This window comes from Apodemus sylvaticus, chromosome 4 (genome assembly GCF_947179515.1).
Source record: "Apodemus sylvaticus chromosome 4, mApoSyl1.1, whole genome shotgun sequence".
Taxonomy (NCBI): domain Eukaryota; kingdom Metazoa; phylum Chordata; class Mammalia; order Rodentia; family Muridae; genus Apodemus; species Apodemus sylvaticus.
In genome coordinates this window covers 20,070,488-20,096,003 of record NC_067475.1, presented here as the reverse complement: position 1 = coordinate 20,096,003, position 25,516 = coordinate 20,070,488, and the positions used below count along the sequence as shown (strand labels likewise).

Below are 25,516 nucleotides of genomic sequence, written 5' to 3'. Positions count from 1 at the left end.
TTATTATTGCACATATAATTATTGAGTAAGCAGATTAGTTCTGCTGATTTCATTTACTTAATAAATAACATAGCTCTGAAAGGGAAGAAGATTCTCAGAGCTACTGTGTTGGTGAAAGACAGCTACAGAGCAAGGACATGCTGAAAGATCACTTAGAACTTAACTGTCACCCCAGGTGAGGTCAGGTTAAATTGCAGTAGGAACAGTGACTGCACAGATTGAGAAGTGATTTGCTGACTGATCACACGAGGTCTTAACAACTGTGAAAAGGGTTATTACTTTAGAATTTAGAAATGCATGTAGATTCCATAAAGTTGCTTTAGAGGAGTGGCTAAAAACATTCCACTGTTCAACCTATATGTTATCTACTCCCATCTTATTTATCTGTACATTTCAATGTATGAACAAAAATATTAGAGTAAGCCTCATTTGCTTAAGCTATTTTTCTCCTGACTCAATAAAGATATATAATTGTATATTTATCTATTTACAACATACATGTGTAATAAGTTAGAAAACTCAGAATGCTGTACAAAAGAAACTGAGAAATATACTGACTCAAATGATTCAGGTCTACACTGCTAACTTTGGTCATTTTCACTTTTGGTCTTTTCTTACCTGACCATAAGAGCTATTTACTCTTATGTTTTCAGAAAAAGAAAACTGTGCTTAAGTAAACATTTAGTCACTTAATTAATAGATGTAGTGCAAAACCAAACAGATATGGATTCTAGTCCTGGCACTCCCATGCCACCAGCTTTGCGAGTCTGTCCCTATGAATCTAAGAGCCATTTTCCTCAGCTAAATTCTTCCCAGGAATGCGTTTGATGGAGTTACTCTGAAGATGCTGTAGAGTAATCCCAATAATGCTTTCAGGCAATAGCAATCATATTAGCAAACAGCTGGCTTTATTAAGTTGCTTAGCTTCCTTTGATTTTCCTTTTACAGTTCTATGCTTCCTTTTGTCACTTTAATAATTATAAGCATTCTCCTACACAGTGGTTGTTACAGATATAAAACAAATGGAGTTAGATGGATTGGACTAAACTCAGGTAGTATTTACAATCTAAACAATTCTGACAAGGTTTTTCTTCATCTATGCACTGATACATGGCATCGATGCATCTATATATCGATATATAGTATCAATAGCAAATGTAATCACAGGGTGGGGATAACATTCGGGTAAAATACTTTGCACAACATCTGGAATATTTAAAAATCCACTAAATACTTGTCATCCAAACTGGATCTCAATGGTGATATTGTATTGCAAATATGGATGTTAGATTCTTCTGTTCTCATTTTTTCCCTTCATTGTGAACAGTAAAATCTTGGTTTATATTTTTCCTATAAATCTTGACCAATATTTTCAGTTGTTTTTTTTAAAATTTTGCAGCTGATACATTAAGCCAGGAAACCTTTTATTTTCAAATAAAATCTGAACCAGAAGGGACAATAAAAAAAGACCCATAAATAAAGGAGTTGAAAAGAGTTCAGAAATTGACAAGGGTGGTACAGTAGGCAATAAACTCTGCATGCTTCTCCTTGGGGTAACCCAGGACAGCGCTCCTTTTGAAAATTACCAAGCAAAACATCTCAGTGATACAAAAATTTCTTTTCTCAGTGGAATAAACAAGGAATTGCCTGAATTTGTTGTTGTGTTGCAGGCAAATATGGAATGACAGAAACATGACTACCATCCACTTAGGAAGAAATCCATGCATCGCAAATTCTTTCCTCTTTCAAAAGGATGTTAAGATGCTATAAACATCAACAGTTCAGTTAACCCTGTGTACTACACATAGCAAATGATTTTAAAGAGACAATGTTACCCTCAAGATGCTGGGTCCTTCATATGTCTGTGGCTCCACAAAGAAACAGCCTTACACTAGTCACCTTCGGTATGTGTATCTACCACACTTGTATTCAAACGGTAAATGCAGTCACAAGCATTAAAGATGGTGAAATGGTAGGTCCAAGTTGGATTCTAAATATTTTATCTGAAATACTGAAAACTTCAGAAAACGTTTCTAAATATAATATTTTATACATTTGTAACTAGTCAAAGTAATGCCTTCAAATACGTTAGGGATAATAGCCATAAACTTCAAAATTCAAATAAACATGAAAAATTTAAACATTGTAACAAAATGAAATCACCAATAATGCATGGGCAAGTATGCACTACAAAGACAATTCCTTCAGCTGCTAACATGACATCTTTTACATTTCCTGAAAATAAGCAACTCCTCTGAAAAATAACTAATGGAAAACTAACAACATAAACTCAACTTTACATTTCTCAGTTTGCCAGGGTGTAATATTCTGTTGAAAGTAGTATGGCCACAACTGCAGCTCATTTTAAAAACAGGTGTCCCAGATAATGTCACTTGATCTAACACCTTCTTGCTTTGGTAAGTAATACTGTCACGGAGGGCAAGACCTGGATTCCTGCTTTGACCAGGGCCCTGGCTGCAGGGCATGCAAGCTGCCGTGGAACTTGAGCACCAGGCAAATGTGCTATGCTAACTATTGCTACAGGATCTTGGTATGAGCTAATCCCCATTCCTGCTAGCTTCCTCAGTAAATGAAGCTTTAATGCATCAACGACAACAAGAGCTGCATAATACAGAACAATATAAAATTCAAGAGAGGGGGCAGCTAATGACAGCCATTCCTCTCCTTAGCTGAAGGCGTATTTATTTCATACAGCAGAACGTCTGTACATTGAAGCATCTCAGTCTACCATTAAATCTGGAAATAAGGTAAGGAGAAAAGGTGCACATTACTTCTTCTTTGAACTTCCAATATTCAAGGAAAATCGACTAAATGTTGTGATTACAGAAGAGTGCCAAAGTTGATAATCAGACATGAATTAGCAACAGACTAACTTACTAAGCAGCAGCTTATAACAGCACACAAAGCAAGGATTCTGTTCCCAGGAAGAACATTATAATTTAGAATACAGTATCAGCACCAGTATGGGTAACCATGGTAAGATAACTTACAGAAACCATGTTACCAGTCAGGGTTTATTTATTATCATTTATTAAAGTTTATTCATTGATATTAAATCAAAAGATTTAACAAATATAAGCAGTGATTAAGGTAGTGTTTTACTAGCTAGAATAAAACAGTACTACATAAGATTTTATATTAGATTAATTATGTAAAGTATAGGCCTATAGATACTAATGAATCAAAGCCAATTGACTGCTTTCAGTCATGCCTCAGTTCACTGTACACTTACTCCTGCTTATTTACACTGCTCGAGACTTGGACACTTCTATTGCTCTGGCCCTCCTCTTAGCAATCACTACTGCTACCAACATGGCTACTGGAGAATTCTTTTTACAAGGAAATTCATTAAAACACAATTACATCATCTACCCACATCTCTTACCTAAGTCTAATTCCTATGTCCTGTTCCCTCTTGCGTCTCTCTCTCTCTCTCTCTCTCTCTCTCTCTCACACACACACACACACACACACACACACACACACACACACCATGCTGAGTCCGTTTAGTGTTGCTTATATGTACATGATTTCAGGGATTAACACTTGGTATTGATAATCAATTAGGGACTCATCCCTTAGGACTAATTCTCCCTCTTTCAGCAGTGATTAGTTGGCTATAATTCTTTGTCTAGAGTAGGGCCTTGTAAAATTTCCCTCTTTCATGTTAGCAAGTCTATTGGTGTTGTCATTGATCAAATAATGTTTAGGCAGCCATATTCTTATAAAGAAGATATAATTACAATTTATAAGAAAAATAACGATTAAAAATCTATTCTACTTCTGTAAGACAGTATTTGTTTTTCATGTGACTGTTTTAAAATTGTGAACTAGGCTGGGCAAGGTGGCTCACAAGTAGAATACCAGTTCTCCAGAGTCTGAGGCAGAAGGATTACAGTGAGTCTGAGGCCAGTGTAGTCTACATAATGAGTTTTAGGCTACAGTGAAATCCTGTATTAGCCCTTTGTCCCCTTGATTCCCCCTGAGAATTATAAACTAGAGAACTAATAGTGGGTAACTTGGGTGGCTGGATGTGTATAAACGTGGCCTTTTGGATTATGTTTTTCTACATTTTTAAATGGTCACAAATGAACTATCTTTAAAATAAAAATGCTAACCTATTTTTACCTTGTGTTGGGTACTCTTGTTCTTGACATGGTATCCAATTACTGACAGGTTAAAAGGAGTACTTATTTATTATACATGGTGTTTAAAGCATTCGCTCACCCCTCCTTCCATATTAATAATTCTCTAGAAATCTCATGCTAGATAAAAACCAATGTAACAGAAAAAGGGAACTGTTAGTCTCTTAAGCTTACTTGCCTTTATATACCCCATTGTTTCAACTGTTTCATAACAGAACAGTTTAAAAAGAAGACAGTATAAGAATTTCAAGCAACTGCTTTTACTGCCAACAAGGCAACTCACAAAGGTCTTTCTGGTGAGATGTCTGCAGCCAGCATTCACATGCACACCTCATAACATTTAAAAGCCACTCGTAAGGATGCTGAGCTTTAATAAGCTGTAGTACAATATGCCTAAAAATTCTCTAGGCATTTTCCCTTCTGGGAATTTAAGAGACAATAAAATAGATTTTGAAGAAAATGCTTGAAAGATGCATTCTAGTACTTAAGGAACTTAAGAACAGATACAGTCAACTTGTACCGCTTGAGTGTTTAAAATCTAATCTTTTCTCCAGGGCTCAAAGTTCTTTCTTTTATGTTACAAGTTATTTTTCAAGTAAACGAACATCCTCATTTGTATAATTTATAAAATAATAACATTGAGATAAATGATGTCAGGGTCCCTTTCAAGCCTCAAAATTTTAGTATTTCTGAAGGACTACTACATTAATAATTATTTTTCTAGATGTAGAAGAAATGAATTAACTGATGATATATCAGGGAGATCAGGGTTACTTTTCATCAAAATAGTATGGTTATATATGGTAATCCTTTAACACGGAGTTGTAGCAAGAGTATTTTTTTTACTAACAAAATTTTACATGTTATGGAACAGTAAAAAGATAAACATTAGTATGAAGTACTTTGAAGAAACCTCTAACAGAGCCGACTGACCTGATGACCTGGTTGCAGTGGGCACACATGGGGGTCCTCTTGCCCGCTGGAATGTGCTCAGCTCTCTGCACAAGCGTGTCTTGGTCACTCGGCTGGGGCGGCCCCACAGCTGGCTTCACAGGTGCCCCTGTACCTGAGGAACTCGCATTGTTTGAAACTCTCCCAGTAAAAGGTGCTAGAAGTTAAATGCAAGAGAATCAGAATGAAAACGAGGCAAATATGAACCTTTCCTAATAACAAAAGCACTGGTTAACTTACGGACTTACCCACTGACATTGTGGCAACATTATGACCCAAACCCTAGGTGGTAGTTAAACAAGTGAACAGAGTATAAACCAAGGATTAGCTTCAACATGAGCAACAACAATGGTGTTGTCATCCACTCCTTTCTGACTTTCACAAGGAAATATGCTTAGGTGACCGTCATAGGTGATGTAACTCTTTCATCAGTTGTCTCTGCTCACTTTAATTAATTAAACTTAGTCTCAAATATATCACAGGCATGTAGGAAACGTCAGTGTGTTGAAGATAAAGCGCTTGCTCTATTTGTGTTCTCCAAGAAGATGACATCATCAGACACCAGGAGGTCAGCTAGTTATCCAGCACCATCCCTGCTCCTTCCTGAGCAGCTCTGGGAAGAACAGGTTCAGGTTTCCACACATTTGCCTTCCTGTCTCCATTTCCACAATGCTTCCTATTGAGGTCCTGAATGTTTTCCTTCCAGGTCTCCTCTCCCTTATATTCATTCTCCCAGTGAGCACTGAAGATGGAAATGCTGGAGTCTCCCTGCTCTGACCAGTGTATGCAGCCCATGTGTACTGTGCATGAGTCTGTCCAGTCACGTCCTGGTCAATTCTGTTTTTCACCTCTCGGCTTTCACTTTGTGCTATAGCAATACCACATGGCCTCACTTTTTCCTGCACACAGGATCTACTAGGCACAGGCTGCTTTTGCCCCAGCAACGCCATTTTCCTACCCTTACTTTTGTATGCACAGCAACCACCATGTACGGTTAAAGACTCAACTCCTCTGTGAACTATTTCAGACCTTCTACCTGACCCACATCTACCATGGTTCCTTCCACATATCAGAGATCAAATGTTTGTCTCCTATGCTCTCATAATTTTCCATGAATGTCTTAAGTATTCCACTAATACTTCTGTGTGTTTTCTTCTTCCACATAGCATGTTACAGAAAACTCTCAGTCCTAAGGTCTAACAAATACAATCTCTGAAATGAATGAATAAATCAATCAGTACATTGGTGAATCAACATAAATGGGTCTGAAACCATCAGCGGACTTCTCTAGCTCACAAATAATTAAAGTCTAATGGAATAGAAACGATATGACACATTTAAATGGTTTAAAGGGAACAATTTAAATGAAAGCATACACATATAACCCAAATCAGTAGCATGTGATACATACAGTCTTCTACATCCACCCAAGCAGACAATGTCTATTAAAGGTGTGATTAGAACAGTATATAATTAATTAAGATAGTTACAGGATACTTCTCAGAATAAAATATGTCTGCAAGGATGTGCAATTACAGACCCAGACTGCCTGCCCTTCTGTGATGCTGTGGGTGGTGTTCACTCTGAAATGGAACTTTCAACACTAGGGAACCGGGTTGGGGACGTGGTTCCACATATCCTCTTAAACAAGTGGGAAAGGACATTGGTGCCACATCCACTTGGCATACCTTCTCCCTTGGTACTCGGTTTACTCTCACAGCACCATCCTACCGTAGCTCTTCAGTTTCTATGCTCAGGTTTGCTAGCTTCTGAAGTACTGGAAAGTATCAATCCAGAAGTCTTTACATTTAATGCATGTAAATAGGTCTCTTCTTGGACACACTAAAGATTTTCTCGAAAACCTCACTTTTTAAATTATCCCATGCAGGCAGACGTGGGTGGCACTCTGCCCTCCATGTCCCTAATACTTCATGTTCAGACTCCAGCAACTACTTCATAACAAGAGTTCCTAAGTCAACCCCTCCTTTTTTATCCAAATCATACCTTTCCTCTCATTTGACTTTTGGGACAAGTTTCATCACTATCTCAGATACAATCTGGGATTCCTCCCGTTTCTCCATTTCGCGCGCGCGCGCGCGCGCGCACACACACACACACACACACACACACTTTGGTCAGGGTCCCTTTAGAAAATTGTCTAATTTCTCATCCTCACCTCTGTGACCGTCAGGCAATGAACTGTCCAGTAAGTGCTCCTTACTTACTTACCCTTGCCCTATTCTGCAAGAATCATTCAAGTTTTGCTTTCTTCTCCAAAGTCTCCACTGGCTACTACAGGAGAAGTGTTCGCTTTCTCTTTCAACATCTACAGCGTCCTGCCCGGATAATTTATATACTATTTATCAAACTCCTATTATCTTTTCTTCTCCAAGTCAATTAATTCTTAAAATGGGTACAAAATATGTACTCTTTTTGCCACTGGAGAACTACCTTAAGACTAGAAAGTGAAAGGCACTTAATCAACCATGAAAAAGAAGGTTCGGTCACTTTGTTGTCTCTGCCCTTAGACTACACAGAAAGCCATTTCTTAAATGTGGATTAGGGTTAGGGTTTCAAATGGAAAAGCTACTAATTGAAAAATCTGGAAATCAAACCTCAAAGAGAATGAAACCCTTTTATCTACCATATCACATTATCTATGCATAAGCCCTAAAGTATTGAGTCATCCAGACATTTCTAAGCAATAAATGAGTACAAAAATCCTTACACAGTCACTGTAGAATAGGACATAGTCCATATGGCACAGGCATCAAGAAGGTGCATGAGGTACTAACTTATTTATATGAAAAGTATTTTTAATCACAAAACATGTGGCCATATCTTAAATACAAATAAGAAAGCTCTAAGTGCTACCGCTTCCTGTTAGTCTTACATGGATGTGAAGGAAATTCTCACACTTGTTTGCTGCTGTGTGCTAGCACACTGGCCAGCACACAAAGCTATGTGGTCCCTGGTAACAACTGGGCCCTGAGCAGTCACAAGACACGGTTACTCATGATACAGGTTGTTTGGACTGAATCTTATTCTTCTTTAGTACAGGTGCAGCTGACATATGAGTAACTATGTACCACCCAACAGCTCTTGGCAAGATGAGGTGTAAGAAAATGAGGCACTGGGTGAATGAATAAAGTGAGTGCTCTTTCCATGATAATTACTGCACCATTACTACAAAATACCCATGGAGACTAGATGCTTCAAATATATTGAACATACTGTAAAAATTGTCCATCTTGATGACAACTTATTGATAGCACTGTTTTTCTTTCCCTTTACTTTCTAGTTAGTCCATCACATAAGAACAGGGAATCACCAGATTTCATGATGTGGAAATTTAAGCCACAAAAAACTGTCATGAGTCAGTACAGTGGGAAGTAGCCCTGGGATTTCTTCTTCAACCCGAATCCTCAACAATTTTCATTAAACTTGGATTCTTTTGTGGGTGATCTCTACCTGACTGGAACTTTGTTTGAAATGTATTTCTTTTGTAATAAACATATTTCAGCATCACAAGGCTCTCTAGAAATTCAAAGCCGTTAGCTATTATTCAATAAACCGTGAGAATGTCCCTTTCATTAACTAATACTGTAGTTTTTCAAATGTTATAATGCCACACATCCATACTCTGTCATTCTGTTTGCTTTTCAACATTTAGTGTTTACAGAGATTAACACCAAATAATTTAAACAGGAATTAAATAATTTTATCAGTATACTGGATTGCTCAGCAAATAAAAAATTGCTAAATTAATCAAGTAAAATACACAGAATGAGCAACAGTTTAGATACTGGTTTTAAAAATATCTGTCATGATGATATATCAAATCTGCTACTTCTTATATCTCTCCATTTCTTGCCACATGAGCTCTTGCTCACATGCACACACCCCCACACACAAAAGCACACATACATCTACAAAACCACACATTCAAAGCCACCCACACATCTGTGGATTTGTTGTTATGCTTAGAAATGAAAGCAAATAGAGAAGATGGGAACTGGTGCATCATTACAAGAATGTCATTGCTACCACTCAACAGAGGAAACACTCATAGGCAGGAAAGCAGAGAGGCTCCTATGGACATGAGGCTGAGCACTGCTTTATGAACTCTCAGCACTGAGGATGAGTTCGGCTTTACCACTATGAGTAGGAATGATTTATGCCTTCATGAAGTTTAAAAAATGTTACAGACCAGCTAATAATTGATTTTGTTTACAGTGCAATACAGCTCAGATATAAAATGTTTCTGAGAAGTACGAGTGACATGGCTTTGTGTCCCCATGCAAGGTGCTAGGAGATGATGGTAGACCCCTTTAGAAGGTGGGCCCTAGTAGGAATTTACACCTCAACATGATCTCTTGATATGGGCTGTGAGGCGGATGGGCTTTGTGGAAGTATGTAAGAGCTGGAGAATATAGCGAAAGGCTGTGAAATGCCAGCCTCAAGACTCCACATAGCCATTTGCAATCATGAATTCACAGCTGTAGTTCCCAGCACCAGAAGAACACTAGACAGGTCCCATCAACGGTCAGCTTTGGAGGTGAAAGGAGCTTATAGGACTCTTGTGGTTTACAACTCAAGTTCTACCAATTTCCGATCAATAAGCCAAGTTTGAGTGTCAGAATTTTTCCTTTACCATAGATACAGCATACTCATAGATTTTATGTACTAGACAATGAATGGACTTACCACTGAACTAATGGCTTTTGCTAGTGTCTAGGAGAGGAGGACTTGTTGTCTCCAGTTGTCTATCTACTGCTGAGTCTACCAAGCTACAATGGCTAGCTCCAAACCCATTGTCACTTGAACAGCCCTGATTAAACTCAGCAGGTCACAAACAAGACAAACAGATGTGATCTTGAAAAAGAGATTTGTACAGAAAGACGTTTAGTAGGGAGAAGGAGAGGGTGTCTTAAAGTGGTCAGTATATATCATGTACATTTGTATAAGTTGTCAAATAACTAATTTATTTTAAAAATCTTAAAAGTACTAAGGAAAATAAACATCTAATCCTTTAACATTGATTATCTCAGTTATTTTTTCTTGAATAGAAAGCTGACTAACACATGGAGTAAGTGGTAGGAGATAAAAAGATAGCATGCTTATCTATATAGCTGTTCTGTCATTCAGCAAATATGTTGGGTAATTTTTGTTAATTTGACACAATCCTAGACATAGCCAGCAAGATAAGTCACAGGTGAGGAACTGCTACCATCAGACTGTACTCGGCCATATCTGTGGGGACATTTTCTTGATTAGTAATTGATATGGAAAGGCCCAGGCCATTGTAGGCAGTACCACCCGTGGGTAAATGGTTCTGGATTATATTAGAAAGCAAGCTGAGCAAGCCATCAAGTGTAAACTAGTACACTGTTTTCCTCCACGGCTGCTGCTTCAGTTCCTGTAACCAGATTACTATCTTGAGTTCCTGCCCTAACGTCCCTTCACGATAAGCTATAAGATGAAATAAACTCTTTTCTTTCAGAGTTGCAGTGTCATGGTGTCTACCACAGCAATTAGAAAGCCAACTAGGATAACAAGTTTGTACAAAGTCCAATGTAAAGACATACTCCTAAGCAAGACTATGCAATAGATGAGGACATTCATGGTCTTGGTCACCATATGGGTGAAGCTGTTAAAACTTTTATTGTTTTCCATTTCAGGACAGTAAGAATAATGAATATGTGGACTCAGAACAAATATCTAAAGCTATGAGGATGATTTAAGAGTCACAGCATGTTCACATTTGAGTTATAGTACTGAACTATAACTCAATGATAGCAGAAAAAGGAGGAGCTCCTTGGATAGAGAGCAGGCAGTGTTAAGTACTTTAAAGACAAATAGGAGAAAATGTAGGAGAAGCCAAAAAAGGTGTAAGTAGAAAATCTGACTCTCTAAATGACATTCAATTCTGAAGACTTTTTCTCCATGTATTCACTCATTCAAACACATGTTATAAACCAATTATATACCATGTTCTTTGTCAGGGACTGCTTTGATTCACTAAGATATGAAGACAGATGTGATCCTCAAGCATGAGAGAAATCTGGAAATACTCTCTGATCATAATCAAGATGTTTAATTTTTGCTATTTTAATTTTTAATTTCCTTAGAAGCTGTCCTAATTGGACTCAGTTGTCAATGTGCCTAGAATCATCTCAAGGCATCTCAGCTGAGGGACTGCCTAGATCCAGGTGACCTATGGCATGTCTGTGAGGGGCTCTTGGTTGATGACCTCACACTGTGGGTGGCACCATCCCTAGGCAGGTGGGACTGAGCTATACAAAGACAATGGCAGAGCATGATCCAGAGAGGAAGCAAGAGAGCAAGCAAGCAGCCTTTGCCATGATTTCTGTTTTAGTTCCTGCCCTAACATCCCTCAATGGTGCACTGTGGTTGGCAAGTGTAGCCAAATATGCCCTTTCCTCTGCAGACCGTTTCCAGTCAAAGTGCTTTATCACAGCAACAGAGATCAAACTAGAACATGAACGTGCTTGGATAATTTAGGAAAATGTATGAAAGCATTATTTTTTCCTTTTTGTTTGTAAAACTATCATTTCAAAAAGAACAAACTTGTCCTAGTGCCTCTAACATCTTAGATTATATTAAGACCTTCTTGCTTTAAACATGTCTATTCTTTAATCTTTAAAAGGTACAAAATTGTTCAAATAAAGCATATGTATGTAAGGTTGAATTTCTTATGTTTTGAAAAACAAGAGGAGTTTGTGTTTGTGTATTTTTGAAAAAATAAATAACAAAGAAAATTATGGAAATTAACCCTGAAATAACCATAAAAATTCTGATTCCTTATAAAAATTATGTAGTCCTTTACTTTCATTGTTGGAAGAATGAGCTAATATTTAAAATGTTAATGAATATGAATGCTACCATAAAGATAGAAGACAAATGTCCACTGTTCCAGCTCAGCTTTCAGAAGTCATATTTGAGTTTATGATGTGAAAAACAACTGTTTGAATTGTGAAGGTATTCCTATTTGAAACACTGCAGCTAATCTTAGACTTGTATAAATAACTGGACAATATCAAAGTGACACTTTTGAATTGTAACTCAACAGCCGAGCATGTTCTCAAAGGTATGGTAGAAATTTACACACACTAAGTCGAGTAGAGGTATGGCCACACGCGCATAGCATTGTGGACAGCGAGTGCTTTATTCTCTGCCCTTTCTCAACCATCTTAAACAGATGGTGGCCAAGAGAAAGACAGGGTCTGTGCATTTTTCTGTCAAGCTCCTTATGTTGAAAGCACAAACAACAGTCTACTTTTCATAATCCAGGCGTGAAATTATATGCAGCAAAAATGGAAAGAGTTAAGCCAAGATCTAAGATCAGAGGGCACTCTGAGGTTTGTGCAATTTTTATTAAGTGGAATCAAGGACTTGCTTAGTTCAATGATTAAAAGCAAAATTGGACAGATTAAACTATTATCATTTATGTAAGCTGTGGGGAATGCTGGCATATACGCCATGAAGAACTGGAGCAGGTGCATCTAAGGCTAAGTATCAGATCTCACTGCCACCTCACAGGACAGTCTCTTCCATTAGCAGCCATCCTTTCAACGTTAAGAACTTAGATTAAACTGGATCTAGACAGTCTTAATTAAAGTGAATATAGGAACTTGGGTTAAGCACCATTCTCTTTTAAATTTTTTTTATATTGCATGTTACCAAATATTATTCAGTGCACAGACTTGCCTTTTTCTATCTATTAACCTTACACAAAAATTTTCTTTGGGTCATAGTTGCAATTACATAACAGATAAAAAACATAAGATGTTAACACACAAGATTTTGATATGATTAATTAAAGTAAGCAATTACCATAATATGTTCAGTGTTTTCTGAATAATTTCATTATGGTTCCTATGGGTGCCCTACAGTGGGAAATAAATTTCATGCTTTCATTGTGGGATGCCAGCATTATTCATAAAATATGAAAAAGAAGAAAAAGCAAAAGAAACAAAAAAGGGCTCAAACAAAATATTTATTTTTGAAAATGTAAAAGTCTTACTTAGCATGTGTCTGCATGTTTGTATGCATGTACCACAGCACACAGAAGAAGGTCAGAGTACAATAGGCAGGGGTCAGTCGTCTCCTTCCATCATGAGGTGCAGCAGGATTGATGGCAGGCACCTGCAACTGCATAGATATCTTACCCGAACAAACATTACATTAAAAAGCAACACTGCGGTGTAACTTTTAACCTCAGGAATACAGAAAAGGATTGTTAGCCGTATCTGCCGCCCGAGGCGCTAGCTCAGTTGTGAAATGCTCGCCATACGAACGTGAGGACTGGAGCTTGGATCCCCAGTACCCACATGAAGGCCAGGCATGGTGACAAGCGTGTAAGACCTCAGGCATGGGGAAGTAAAGAGACTCCTTAAGGCCTGCCAGCTTCCAGTCTAGATAAACTGTGAGGATCACCTAGACGTGACTACATCTGGAATTAAGTAAAACCCAAGAGGCTGGGGGAAACTTGTGGAGAATCTTTTTCTCCATTAAATCATTTGAAATCTGAAGACTCACTTTTAAAATCCAGATCTTTTGATGTGGGAAGATCCACCTTTAGTCTGAGCCACACCCAGATTTAGCTTTAAATATTAAAATTAAAATTAATGGACATGGAAGAAGGAAGCTCTTTCTCTTTGCTTGCTTGCCCTTGCTCTTGCTGACAAGTCCTCTCCTTTATGGGCACTAGGGCCTACTCTTGTAGGATTATGGCATATACTGTACTGAAGACCAGCTGAGATATCTAGCCTTATGAGCTGAACAACTACTGGATTTTTCAACCTTCAGTTCGTAGACAGCCATTGATAGACTACTGAACCACAGCCTGTAAGCCATTCTGATAAATCCCATATTTCATCTATTCATTATATAAGTTATGTTCCTCTAGAGATCCCTAATATATGTCTAAAAAATAAAACTGACAGCAGTGGTGGAAGACGTGACATTAACCTCCATCCTCTACACATAAAAACATGTACATACATACATACATCCACACAAAAATGGATATTAAATTTCTAGATAGGCGTGGTGGTTCTCTCCTACAGTTCTACTATTGAGATATTGAGGCAGGAGAGTCATGAGTTCAAGGTTAACTTTAGCTACCTACTGAGTTTGGAAACAGACTGGACTATATAACTATGAAAATAATTGTAATTTTGAGTGTATTTGCATAAAAACATGTAAGTATATAAATTATTTTATAGTTTTCAAGATGCAATAAAAATAACTTGTTTGCCAGCTTATGAAAAACAAACAGCCTAATCTCAGAGAAAAGGAAGGAAGAGAAATAGGACTCAAAGTACCCACATAAATAGAATCCCCATTAGGCTGACAAAGAAAACTGATACAGAAAGGAAAAATGCAAGATTTTATCATGTTAAATGATACTAAATTTTCTAAGCTGCAGCATTAGAAATGCCATCATTTATGCTCAGTTTCCCAATCTGGAAAACACTTAGCACCACCAAATGTGAAGAACATGAAGTAGTGTAAAGAAAATGGACCTACATTACAGAATGTGCACAAAATACCTCAAATGTCAGCGGCCAAACTCAACATGAGACCTGATCTGATTAACAAAGCATCCAATTATTAAACCACTCCTTGGAGACTAGACTCATTATTTACACCAAGAACTCTACTTGAAAGATATACCCAGGGATAAGCACCTGCCTTGGAACATCTTTTGGATACAGGTAAACAAAAAGTAATCACATGTGAAACAGGATTAAAACAACGACAAAGGGTGCTTCCAGCTCCCCAGTAAAGTTTGCATCTAGTGTGCAGAATAAGGAAGCACGACATCTTTCTTGTACATACAGTTTGAATACAGAGTTTGAGTTTTCCTTAAGGAACCATGAAATTACTATTTCAGACTTTGTATGACTTTTTGCTTCTTTTGGAAATGTCATTTGAATGAAAATAGACCCCTACTGGGGTTAGGGAGTTGCACTCTTAAGAGATGTGGGTTCTTTGGAGTAGGTGTCACTATGGTGGGCTTAGAGGTTTCAGAAGCTCAAGCCAGGGCCAGTGGCTCGCTCTTTCTTCCTGCTGCCAACTACTCTAGATGTAGAACTTTCAGCCTCTTCTCCACCATCAAGCCGGCCTGCCACCATGCTTTTTGCCTTGATGATAATGGACTAAACCACTGAACTGTAAGTAACCTCCAATGAAATGTTTTCCTTCTTAAGAGTTACCATAGTCATGATGTCTCTTTGCAGCAATAAAACCCCAACTAGGAGAGCAAATGTTTAAATACGCCACTGAAGCCTGAAAATAGTCACAGGTGATAAAGAAATGAGCATGGCCACACATCAATAAATTTATTTTTTAAAAAAATCATGAGAGCAGGTAGGCCAGGTGTGACCAAAGACATTTGAACCAAATGTGTGAAATAAGAGTAGTAACTCTTTAGGAAAAGCATTTCAAACAGATCTACGTACTTTCTCTTATAAGAAGGTTGAGTATGCCAGCATGAGATGACAAGTGGAAGAGCAGAGGGCTTCTACAGATGCACCCCACAACACTGAACAGACCCCAACACCCAAACAAAGCTCCCAAAGAAAACATTTGCAAGAAAAGAAAGTGGATACTTAAGGGTGTCACTATTTTTCCCCTAGGAACCATGATTTTTAATCTGAATGGATTTGTTATATGAAGACTGCAAGTATATACTCTGCATCACACCCCAAGCCTGACAGTGGGCAGCTCTACTCAGGACTTTGTATCGAGTGAACTATTTAATGATGTAAAAATGCAGGGGCCAGATGGCAATAAAATATTATTAGAAGAGATGAAATACATGCAACTGGTAGCAATTTACTTACTCATACAAAAATTTAAAAATAGAACCAATAAATCCATCCATCTAAGCTGAGCAAATCTAGTTACCTAGATTTATTAGCGTAGCACAAAGCCTACAATGAAATTTGGGGGTGGTTGTAGTATCAGTAATTTCCTTTCTCACCCCTATCTACTTTAGCCTTCAAATAAAGATAGAATTTATATCCACTTACAACTGAGATGAACATCATTCAGTCTTGGATCTAATCAAATCTCACAAATAAATGAGTCTTTCTTGGAAAGAAAAATAACTTATCAGATCTCTCCCCAGCTCATAATAAAGCAAAAAAAAAAAAAAAAAAAAAAAAAGGCTGTATTTTACTTCAGAGCTGTACCTCACATAATAAAGGCATGCTCAGGCATCACACAATAAAATGGTAAATTAACTAAATCGTAGCTAAATGATCTGAATTTAAACCATAAAGTTTAGATGCAAACAACAGGTCACCCAAAGCAGATTTAGCAGCTCTCAGGTCCATAGTTAATGGTCTCTGTCCTCAACAAGAATCCTCTCTATGCCGTCCCTTTGAGATCTGGTCCTCCATCCCTGTGAGATCTGATCCTCCTGATGTAATCACTAATGCCATCATTTGACACAGGAAAACGTGCTATCTAGGGTCAAAGTAATGGTTCACTGTGCTATAAACTGGATAGCTCCTTTTACTTTTCTTAGAGCCTGTTAACTTGTTAGTAAGATAATAGTCAATTTAACTGTAATGGCAAAGTGTAGTCTTGATAAAGACATTCATTAAGCTGAAATACCATTGAAATGATTACTGTTAATGAACAATATCTACCATGTTACTGTTAGGTGATGTGGTTTGGTCGTTTCTAGGGTGCACCTGTATTCAAGTAGGGATGATGAGTCGTCCTTCAACAAAAGCGTAAGAGGTCAGCTAAGTTCTTTGTAAACTATGGTTTGTTATTTTCCTTTACCTCTGACCCCATGAAATGTACTATTCCCTAAAATATTCCCAACTGATCACACTTTTACATTATACAATATAAATAAGCTTATTTGTATTGTGCATCTCCAATACACAACTTATATTCTTTTTTTTTTTTTTTTTAAATTTTTTTTTTATTATTCGATATAATTTATTTACATTTCAGATGATTTCCCCTTTTCTAGCCCCCCCACTCCCCGAAAGTCCCGCAAGCCCCCTTCTCTTCCCCTGTCCTCCCACCCACCACTTCCCACTTCCCCGTTCTGGTTTTGCTGAATACTGTTTCACTGAGTCTTTCCAGAACCAGGGGCCACTCCTCCTTTCTTCTTGTACCTCATTTGATGTGTGGATTATGTATTGGGTATTCCAGTTTTCAAGGTTAATATCCACTTATTAGTGAGTGCATACCATGATTCACCTTTTGAGTCTGGGTTACCTCACTTAGTATGATATTCTCTAGCTCCATCCATTTGCCTAAGAATTTCATGAATTCATTGTTTCTAATGGCTGAATAGTACTCCATTGTGTAGATATACCACATTTTTTGCATCCACTCTTCTGTTGAGGGATACCTGGGTTCTTTCCAGCATCTGGCAATTACAAATAGGGCTGCTATGAACATAGTAGAACATGTATCCTTATTACATGGTGGGGAGTCTTCTGGGTATATGCCCAGGAGTGGTATAGCAGGATCTTCTGGAAGTAAGGTGCCCAGTTTTCGGAGGAACCGCCAGACTGATTTCCAGAGTGGTTGTACCAATTTGCAACCCCACCAGCAGTGGAGGAGTGTTCCTCTTTCTCCACACCCTCTCCAACACCTGCTGTCTCCTGAATTTTTAATCTTAGCCATTCTGACTGGTGTAAGATGAAATCTTAGGGTTGTTTTGATTTGCATTTCCCTAATGACTAATGAAGTTGAGCATTTTTTAAGATGCTTCTCCGCCATCCGAAGTTCTTCAGGTGAGAATTCTTTGTTTAACTCTGTACCCCATTTTTTAATAGGGTTGTTTGGTTTTCTGGAGTCTAACTTCTTGAGTTCTTTATATATATTGGATATTAGCCCTCTATCTGATGTAGGATTGGTGAAGATCTTTTCCCAATTTGTTGGTTGCCGATTTGTCCTCTTGATGGTGTCCTTTGCCTTACAGAAACTTTGTAATTTTATGAGGTCCCATTTGTCAATTCTTGCTCTTAGAGCATACGCTATTGGTGTTCTGTTCAGAAACTTTCTCCCTGTACCGATGTCCTCAAGGGTCTTCCCCAGTTTTTTTTCTATTAGCTTCAGAGTGTCTGGCTTTATGTGGAGGTCCTTGATCCATTTGGATTTGAGCTTAGTACAAGGAGACAAGGATGGATCAATTCGCATTCTTCTGCATGCTGACCTCCAGTTGAACCAGCACCATTTGTTGAAAAGGCTATCTTTTTTCCATTGGATGTTTTCAGCCTCTTTGTCGAGGATCAAGTGGCCATAGGTGTGTGGGTTCATTTCTGGATCTTCAATCCTGTTCCATTGATCCTCCTGCCTGTCACTGTACCAATACCATGCAGTTTTTAACACTATTGCTCTGTAGTATTGCTTGAGGTCAGGGATACTGATTCCCCCAGATTTCCTTTTGTTGCTGAGAATAGTTTTAGCTATCCTGGGTTTTTTGTTGTTCCAGATGAATTTGATAATTGCTCTTTCTAACTCTGTGAAGAATTGAGTTGGGATTTGGATGGGTATTGCATTGAATCTGTATAGTGCTTTAGGCAAAATGGCCATTTTAACTATATTGATTCTACCGATCCATGAGCATGGGAGGTTTTCCCATTTTTTGAGGTCTTCTTCCATTTCCTTCTTCAGAGTCTTGAAGTTCTTGTCATACAGATCTTTCACATGTTTGGTAAGAGTCACCCCAAGATACTTTATACTGTTTGTGGCTATTGTGAAGGGGGTCATTTCCCTAATTTCTTTCTCAGCCTGCTTATCCTTTGAGTATAGGAAGGCCACTGATTTGCTTGAGTTGACTTTATAACCTACCACTTTGCTGAAGTTGTTTATCAGCTGTAGGAGCTCTCTAGTGGAGTTCTTTGGGTCACTTAGGTAGACAATCATGTCGTCTGCAAATAATGATAGTTTGACTTCTTCCTTTCCAATTTGTATCCCTTTGACCTCCTTATGTTGTCGAATTGCCCGAGCTAGTACCTCAAGTACAATATTGAAAAGATAAGGAGAAAGGGGGCAGCCTTGTCTGGTCCCTGATTTCAGTGGGATTGCTTCAAGTTTCTCTCCATTTAGTTTGATGCTGGCTACCGGTTTGCTGTATATTGCTTTTACTATGTTTAGGTATGGGCCTTGAATTCCTGTTCTCTCCAAGACTTTAAGCATGAAGGGATGCTGAATTTTGTCAAATGCTTTTTCAGCATCCAATGAAATGACCATGTGGTTTTGTTCTTTGAGTTTGTTTATGTAGTGGATTGTATTGATGGATTTCCGTATATTGAACCAACCCTGCATTCCCGGGATAAAGCCTACTTGATCATGGTGGATGATCGTTTTGATGTGTTCTTGGATTCGGTTGGCAAGAATTTTATTGAGTATTTTTGCATCGATGTTCATAAGGGAAATTGGTCTGAAGTTCTCTTTCTTTGTTGGATCTTTGTGTGGCTTTGGTATCAGCGTAATTGTGGCTTCGTAGAAGGAATTGGGTAGTGTTCCTTCTGTTTCTATTTTGTGGAATAGTTTGAAGAGTATTGGTGTTAACTCTTCTTTGAAGGTCTGGTAGAATTCTGCACTGAAGCCATCTGGTCCTGTGCTTTTTTTGGTTGGAAGACTTTCTATGACTCCTTCTATTTCTTTAGGCATTATGGGACTGTTTAGATGGTCTAGTTGGTCCTGATTTAATTTTGGTATTTGGTATCTGTCAAGGAAATTGTCCATTTCCTCCAGATTCTCCAGTTGTGTTGAGTATAGGCTCTTGTAGTAGGATCTGATGATTTTTTGGATTTCCTCAGTTTCCGTTGTTATATCTCCCTTTTCATTTCTAAGTTTGTTAATTTGGATACTTTCTCTGTGCCCTTTGGTCATTCTGGCTAAGGGTTTATCTATCTTACAACTTATATTCTTTAGAAAGCATCAATTTTATACTTTGATATCACCATCAATTAAGATTCCCCTGCTCTTATTAAAACACATTTGTGTCATAAAAGGAAAAGCAAGTAGGGTCTGGGGAGATAGCACAGAGTAAATGCTCTCTGTGCAAACAGCAAGCAGGAGAGCTTAGCACATGTCAAAATAAGGCACGTGGCATGCTCAGGTGACACTAGCAGTGGGGAGAAGTGAGGGGACAATCTAGTTAACATAGTGACCTTCAGGTTCACAGAGAGACCCTGTCACAGAAACAAACTGGAGAATGAGAGGACGACACTGCCAGCCTCTGGCCCTAACAGGGGCATTCACAAGCAAGCATCCACACACATCAGTGCTCACACTCCTGCACCATACATACTCATACCAAAAAAGAAAAAAGCAAATGATTAATAAAAACTATGTGTGCCACTTGATTTTTATAAAGAGAACAATAACTTAGCAGGAATGTTGGGAGGCTGGGTGTTCTGGCACCTGTCTGTCATCTCAACACCCGGGAGAAGAGCTGCACAGTGAGTTTGAGGCCAATAAAGGCTATAGAGCAAGGCTCTACCTAAACTAGTACGGAAATCGGTGTTTCTTCAATTTAGAATATCAGAAACTACGTATGCTAAACACTAAATGGCACGTGCCGACTGTGTTTGAGTATGTCGCCATAACATCAGGTAGATGTCTGTGTTTTCATCAGAACAGGGTGGAACAGCTTGCATGGGAGCATTTAATGATAAAACATTTTTTTAAAATATCCATTCATCTCTTGCCACTGTCAGCTGGCAGGACAGTAAACAAGCTCAACTGGGTGCTCTGTGTGCAAACAGCAAGTTGCTGTTTAACACAAGAACTGCTAGGGAGAACAGCTAACTGTAAAGATGCAACAAATCTAACATTACAGTGAAAGAAAATGTGCTGGACAATTTGATGTAAACTTGACACAAGCTAACATCATTTGAAAGGGCGGAACATATTAAGAAAATGCCTCCATAAGATTGGGCTTTGGGCAGGTGTATGGGGCATTTTCTTAATTAGTGATTCACTGGGAGGTGGGGTGGGGAGGGCTCAGTGCACTGTAGATGGTGCCATCCCTGGGCTGGTGGTCCTGGGCTCTATAAGCAAACAAGCTGAGTGAGGCATGGGCAGCAAGCCAGTAAACAGCGCCCCTTACGGCCTCTGCATCAGCTCCAGCCTCAGGTTCCTACCCTGCTGCAGTTCCTGCCCTCACTTCCTTCGGTGATGGATGTCATGTGGAAGTGTAAGGTGAAGAAACACTTTCCTCTAAGTTGCTTTCCTCATGGTGTTTTGCATAGCAATAGAAACCCTAAGAAATAAAACATCAAAATATTTAATTTCTAATGGCTCTTTTACCTACAGAAAATGTCAACTGGATATTAATTCATATATTGTTCAATGATTGGGAGAAAGAAATTTGGGGAAAGGCATCTACCAAAGATATACAATGTTAATAAATTTATTATCATTTACAGATCCCATCAAAGGTATTTAAAATGAGAAGGAAATGTTTATTTATGAGAAATAAATAAGCAAAAGGGAAACTGCATAAATCAGGTCATCAAAAAAAGTAACCTTCACTTTATTTAGAGTGAAATGCAAGATACATTCAATTCAGACTTATATGTTGTAACTTGACACATCACATTAAAAACCAAATATATAGGCAACTGCTTTTCTTTGCCATGGTATCAGTTGCCTAGAACTAATTATACCCCCTACTTGTCTATTGGAGATCTCTTTTAGAAGCCCTCTAGATACTCAAATCTTCAGATGCACAAGCCCTTATGTAATAGGCATTGTACTTGAATATAACCTAAGCACATCTTATATTGTTAAACTATTTCAGATATTTTTAGTTCAGATTCATTTGTTTTCTCTCTGTAAAATTTTAAGTCCTGGGCTGACTAAATCGGTGGAGGTAGATTCCTGGACATGGGGTGTGAGGTCAGGAATGGGTTGAATGTCTGTTTTCTCTAAGCTACACACTTTACATACTTGATCACTCTGACAAGGTTTTAGACTGTGTTGCCTAAGTTCTGTATCACAATCCCTTTCCTGGGAAAACAGTGGGTAAAGCAGCACCTGACTCAGGTAAAGATGCTAAGAAGGTCACAGGTCTGATCTCCCCAGAACTCTATTTCTACCACCTAAGGTGACTGATATCTGCCATCACTACCTCTATAACCTCTAACATGGGGATCTGGACTCCAGTCTGAATCACTACAAGAAATCAGCATGGTCTGTTAAACACATTAAAGATCTACTGATCTTTCAATAGAGCCAAGCTGACTCTGCTCCTGCACAGATTACAGCTCTTTTAATAACTTCTTTTCAGAAGCAAAGCCATACTATGATACACTCTAAGCACTTGACGGCTAGGTCCCCACTACTCCATTAATTCTTTCTCTCTTGCCATCAAAACATCCCGAACAACCTGCACTTCCCTTAAGAAATCAAGCTCTAGCGGTTCTTTGGGTTTTTTTCTTTTTTTGTATGTATGTGTACATAAACATTAAAATCTTATTCCTGAACAAAATAAAACTCCACCACAAACAAATACATTCTCCGCCTCCAAGTTGTACTCTTTATTCAAGTGTTTTTGCTCCCTTTCTGCCGATGCCTAGCTCCACCTCTTCTGACCTGGGCCCTGTAATCAGAGTTAACATTTCTGTGTACATCTGTTGTTGATTTCTATGCAATATACTGGTGCTCTGTGCTCAAATTTACTATCCAAAGTAAGATGAGCCCACATCCCTAATATTCCCACTGCGCTGCTGCTTGGCCCCTTGGTTACAATGATTTCCTTAATTTTTTTTAGAGAAAGAAAATCAGGCCTAATATTTTGAATTCCTGGCTATAGAGGGCAGCAACTAATCACAGGATTGCTTACACTCACCTCCTTTAATGCTTAATTTGATGCTTCGCAAGGCAGGCAGCACGGACTGCCTTGTCTTTAGCACTCTGGGATTTTTAAATAGCTGCTTTGTCAGACACTGCTCTCACCTTGTTCAGTAACACTTCAAGAAATCCGAAGCCCAAGAAGACGGAACAACACGATGACAAATGAATGCTGTGTCCCCCAAATTACATGAAAGGCTTCAAAATAAGGCATTTGGTCTATGGACTCACCCACTAACATTTACCAAAGAAACGGCCACATACCAGGCAGGTGCTCTAAAGCAAGGATGGGTATGGTAAACCTTGGCCACACCCTTCAAGGTCTATAAAAGCAATTAAAATGAACATAAATTCTATGGTAAAGACATTGCCACAGCTGTACGGACCATGGAGAAAGAATAACTGCCCAGGCGGAGACTCAACGAAGCTACTACGCAGGTGATAGAGGTGTTTGGCTAATGCAGTTACAGAGTGGGAGGCAGGCCAAGTACTTCACACGAGAGCAGCCTGTCCAAGGCGTGGAGCTGTGTGAATAATGAAGTGGGCAACTTCCGTAGGACTGAACTAGAAAGGTACGGAGCAGCCTTGCGGAAGGAGGCTGCAGGAGACAGTGGAGGTGAGGAGGAAACGCTGAAGGCCCCAGAAGAAGCTACACTACCCGCAGTGGGAGCTCCAAACCGCGGCACACAGGGAAGTTCTGTGACATCCTTTTAGTTGGCTCACAACACTATAAGTTCTTGGTACAGTGATGACAGTGTCAAGGGGTGGAGTCTGAACCCTTCCTGTTTTATCTTCTAAGCATGTCAGTATGCCAGATCATATGTTCACAACAGCGCTACGGAGGTACTTTAAGATCTTTATTTTAACAAAGAAATTGTAGACTCAAAAGGTTTTAGCCTCAGCGCTGGGCATAGTGATACAAACCAATAATCATAGCTGCTAGGGAGGTGGAGGCAGAAGGACCTCAGAGTCATACAAAACCCTTCTTGAAAAGGCAGACACATGACACTGAAAAGGGTGGCTCTCTGGAACTCAGGCCTGGTGGGGTACACGTTATGCACACCGAGGCCCCAGCACACAGCTCAGCACAATGCACAATAGAGCCTGAGGTAGGAAGGCACTGCTTCTATCCCAGAAATTCATCGTTTGCATTTTGTGCTTGATTAAGCTAATTAATGTATTCCAACACAAAATGGCCCTCTGTGCCTTCATGAAAAATGTTTTACTATATTTGGTGAGACAGTAATATTTTTATACATGTTTTGCATCTAGTGAGTTAAGTTTACCTAATCTGGTAATCATAACTTACTAGGAATGTAGAAAAACCATTACATAGCAAATTAGGTCACCTACAAAAACACAGATATATATTTTTAAACCATTACTATTACATTTACAAAGGTTTAAAATACTCATATAGCACTTATTATTTATATATAATATGAAGGTTTCATGAATACTGAGGCTGTAGGATATAGCTCAGTGGTACAGCACATGCCTTCAATGTCTGAAGCCCAGTCGTTCATCCCCAGCCCTTCAAACAAACAAAATGGAACTCAATATAGATTTAAAAATCCCAATTCTGAGAAATAACAAGAAAAAACTCCATTTCTATGTACCCCTCTAGATTCTAGTCACTGTTTCCAAAGAGGTCATCGCATGTTATTTGTGACAGTCATGTTACACTGGCATGAGAGACATCTGGCAGCAGTACTGACAACTTGTTCAAAACTCCCCATGAATCCTTACTACTTTTCTATCTTACCATTTTCATTTGGTCTATGAATTTTAAACACTTTGCATCTCAAAACAGTTATCTTTTTATGACCGGCTAGCAAGTGTTTAATGATAAAACAAAGCGGCAGTGACGATGGGGTGTACATTCAACTACATGCCTGAGAAGAACACAGTCCAGTGTAAACTCTAATGCTGCTACATGCCCACTCAATTCCTGGGTGCCATCTTATCTAGTATCCCTGTACTCTGGGAGGTGCCTGCCAGAGTACCATACACAACTATACACTATACACTATATACTATGTTATATACTGCATACAAGCTCTACAGCACCGCAAGGGAAACATTTAATAAAGGCAGAACTTCAGGAGACTCATAGAAGTGAAGGACAGGCTCAGAATATACTGGAATGTCTTATACTTTCAAAAACCCTTTTTGGTAAAGTCCTTCCTTTGTTTTCTTTTGAGTGTTTTAGCCTTTTATTTAAAAATGCATAACTAATTCAATTACTGAAAGTTACAATATATATTTTTAAAAATGAAGTCCTTCACATGATTTTTTACACTATAAAGCACAGTAAGAAACACACTTCCTTGCCTTTGGATCCAAAGCATATCTGTGTGCTGGCCTTTAAACATTTCCCCATTTTCTTATGTAGGTATATCATGAAACACGTTTATAAAATGACACTTCTCACAGTATTTTTAAATAGCAAAGCAAAATACTCTGGAATGTTCTGCGCCATTCTATTTCATTTGGGGGCATGCTGGCTACATACAAGAGTACAAAGT

The 25,516-nt window shown here is 38.6% G+C and overlaps 1 protein-coding gene across 4 annotated transcripts in view; it reads right to left on the bottom strand.

Moving 5' to 3' along the window:
- The window catches only part of Pdlim5 (PDZ and LIM domain 5), a 174,369-nt gene that overhangs the window by 17,190 nt on the left and 131,663 nt on the right, over positions 1-25,516 (bottom strand). For all 4 annotated transcript variants that reach the window (XM_052179129.1, XM_052179130.1, XM_052179132.1 and 1 more), the window contains one exon: positions 5,100-5,274. In XM_052179129.1, coding sequence (XP_052035089.1) covers positions 5,100-5,274 — 175 coding nt within the window. The remainder of the gene's footprint in view (positions 1-5,099; positions 5,275-25,516) is intronic.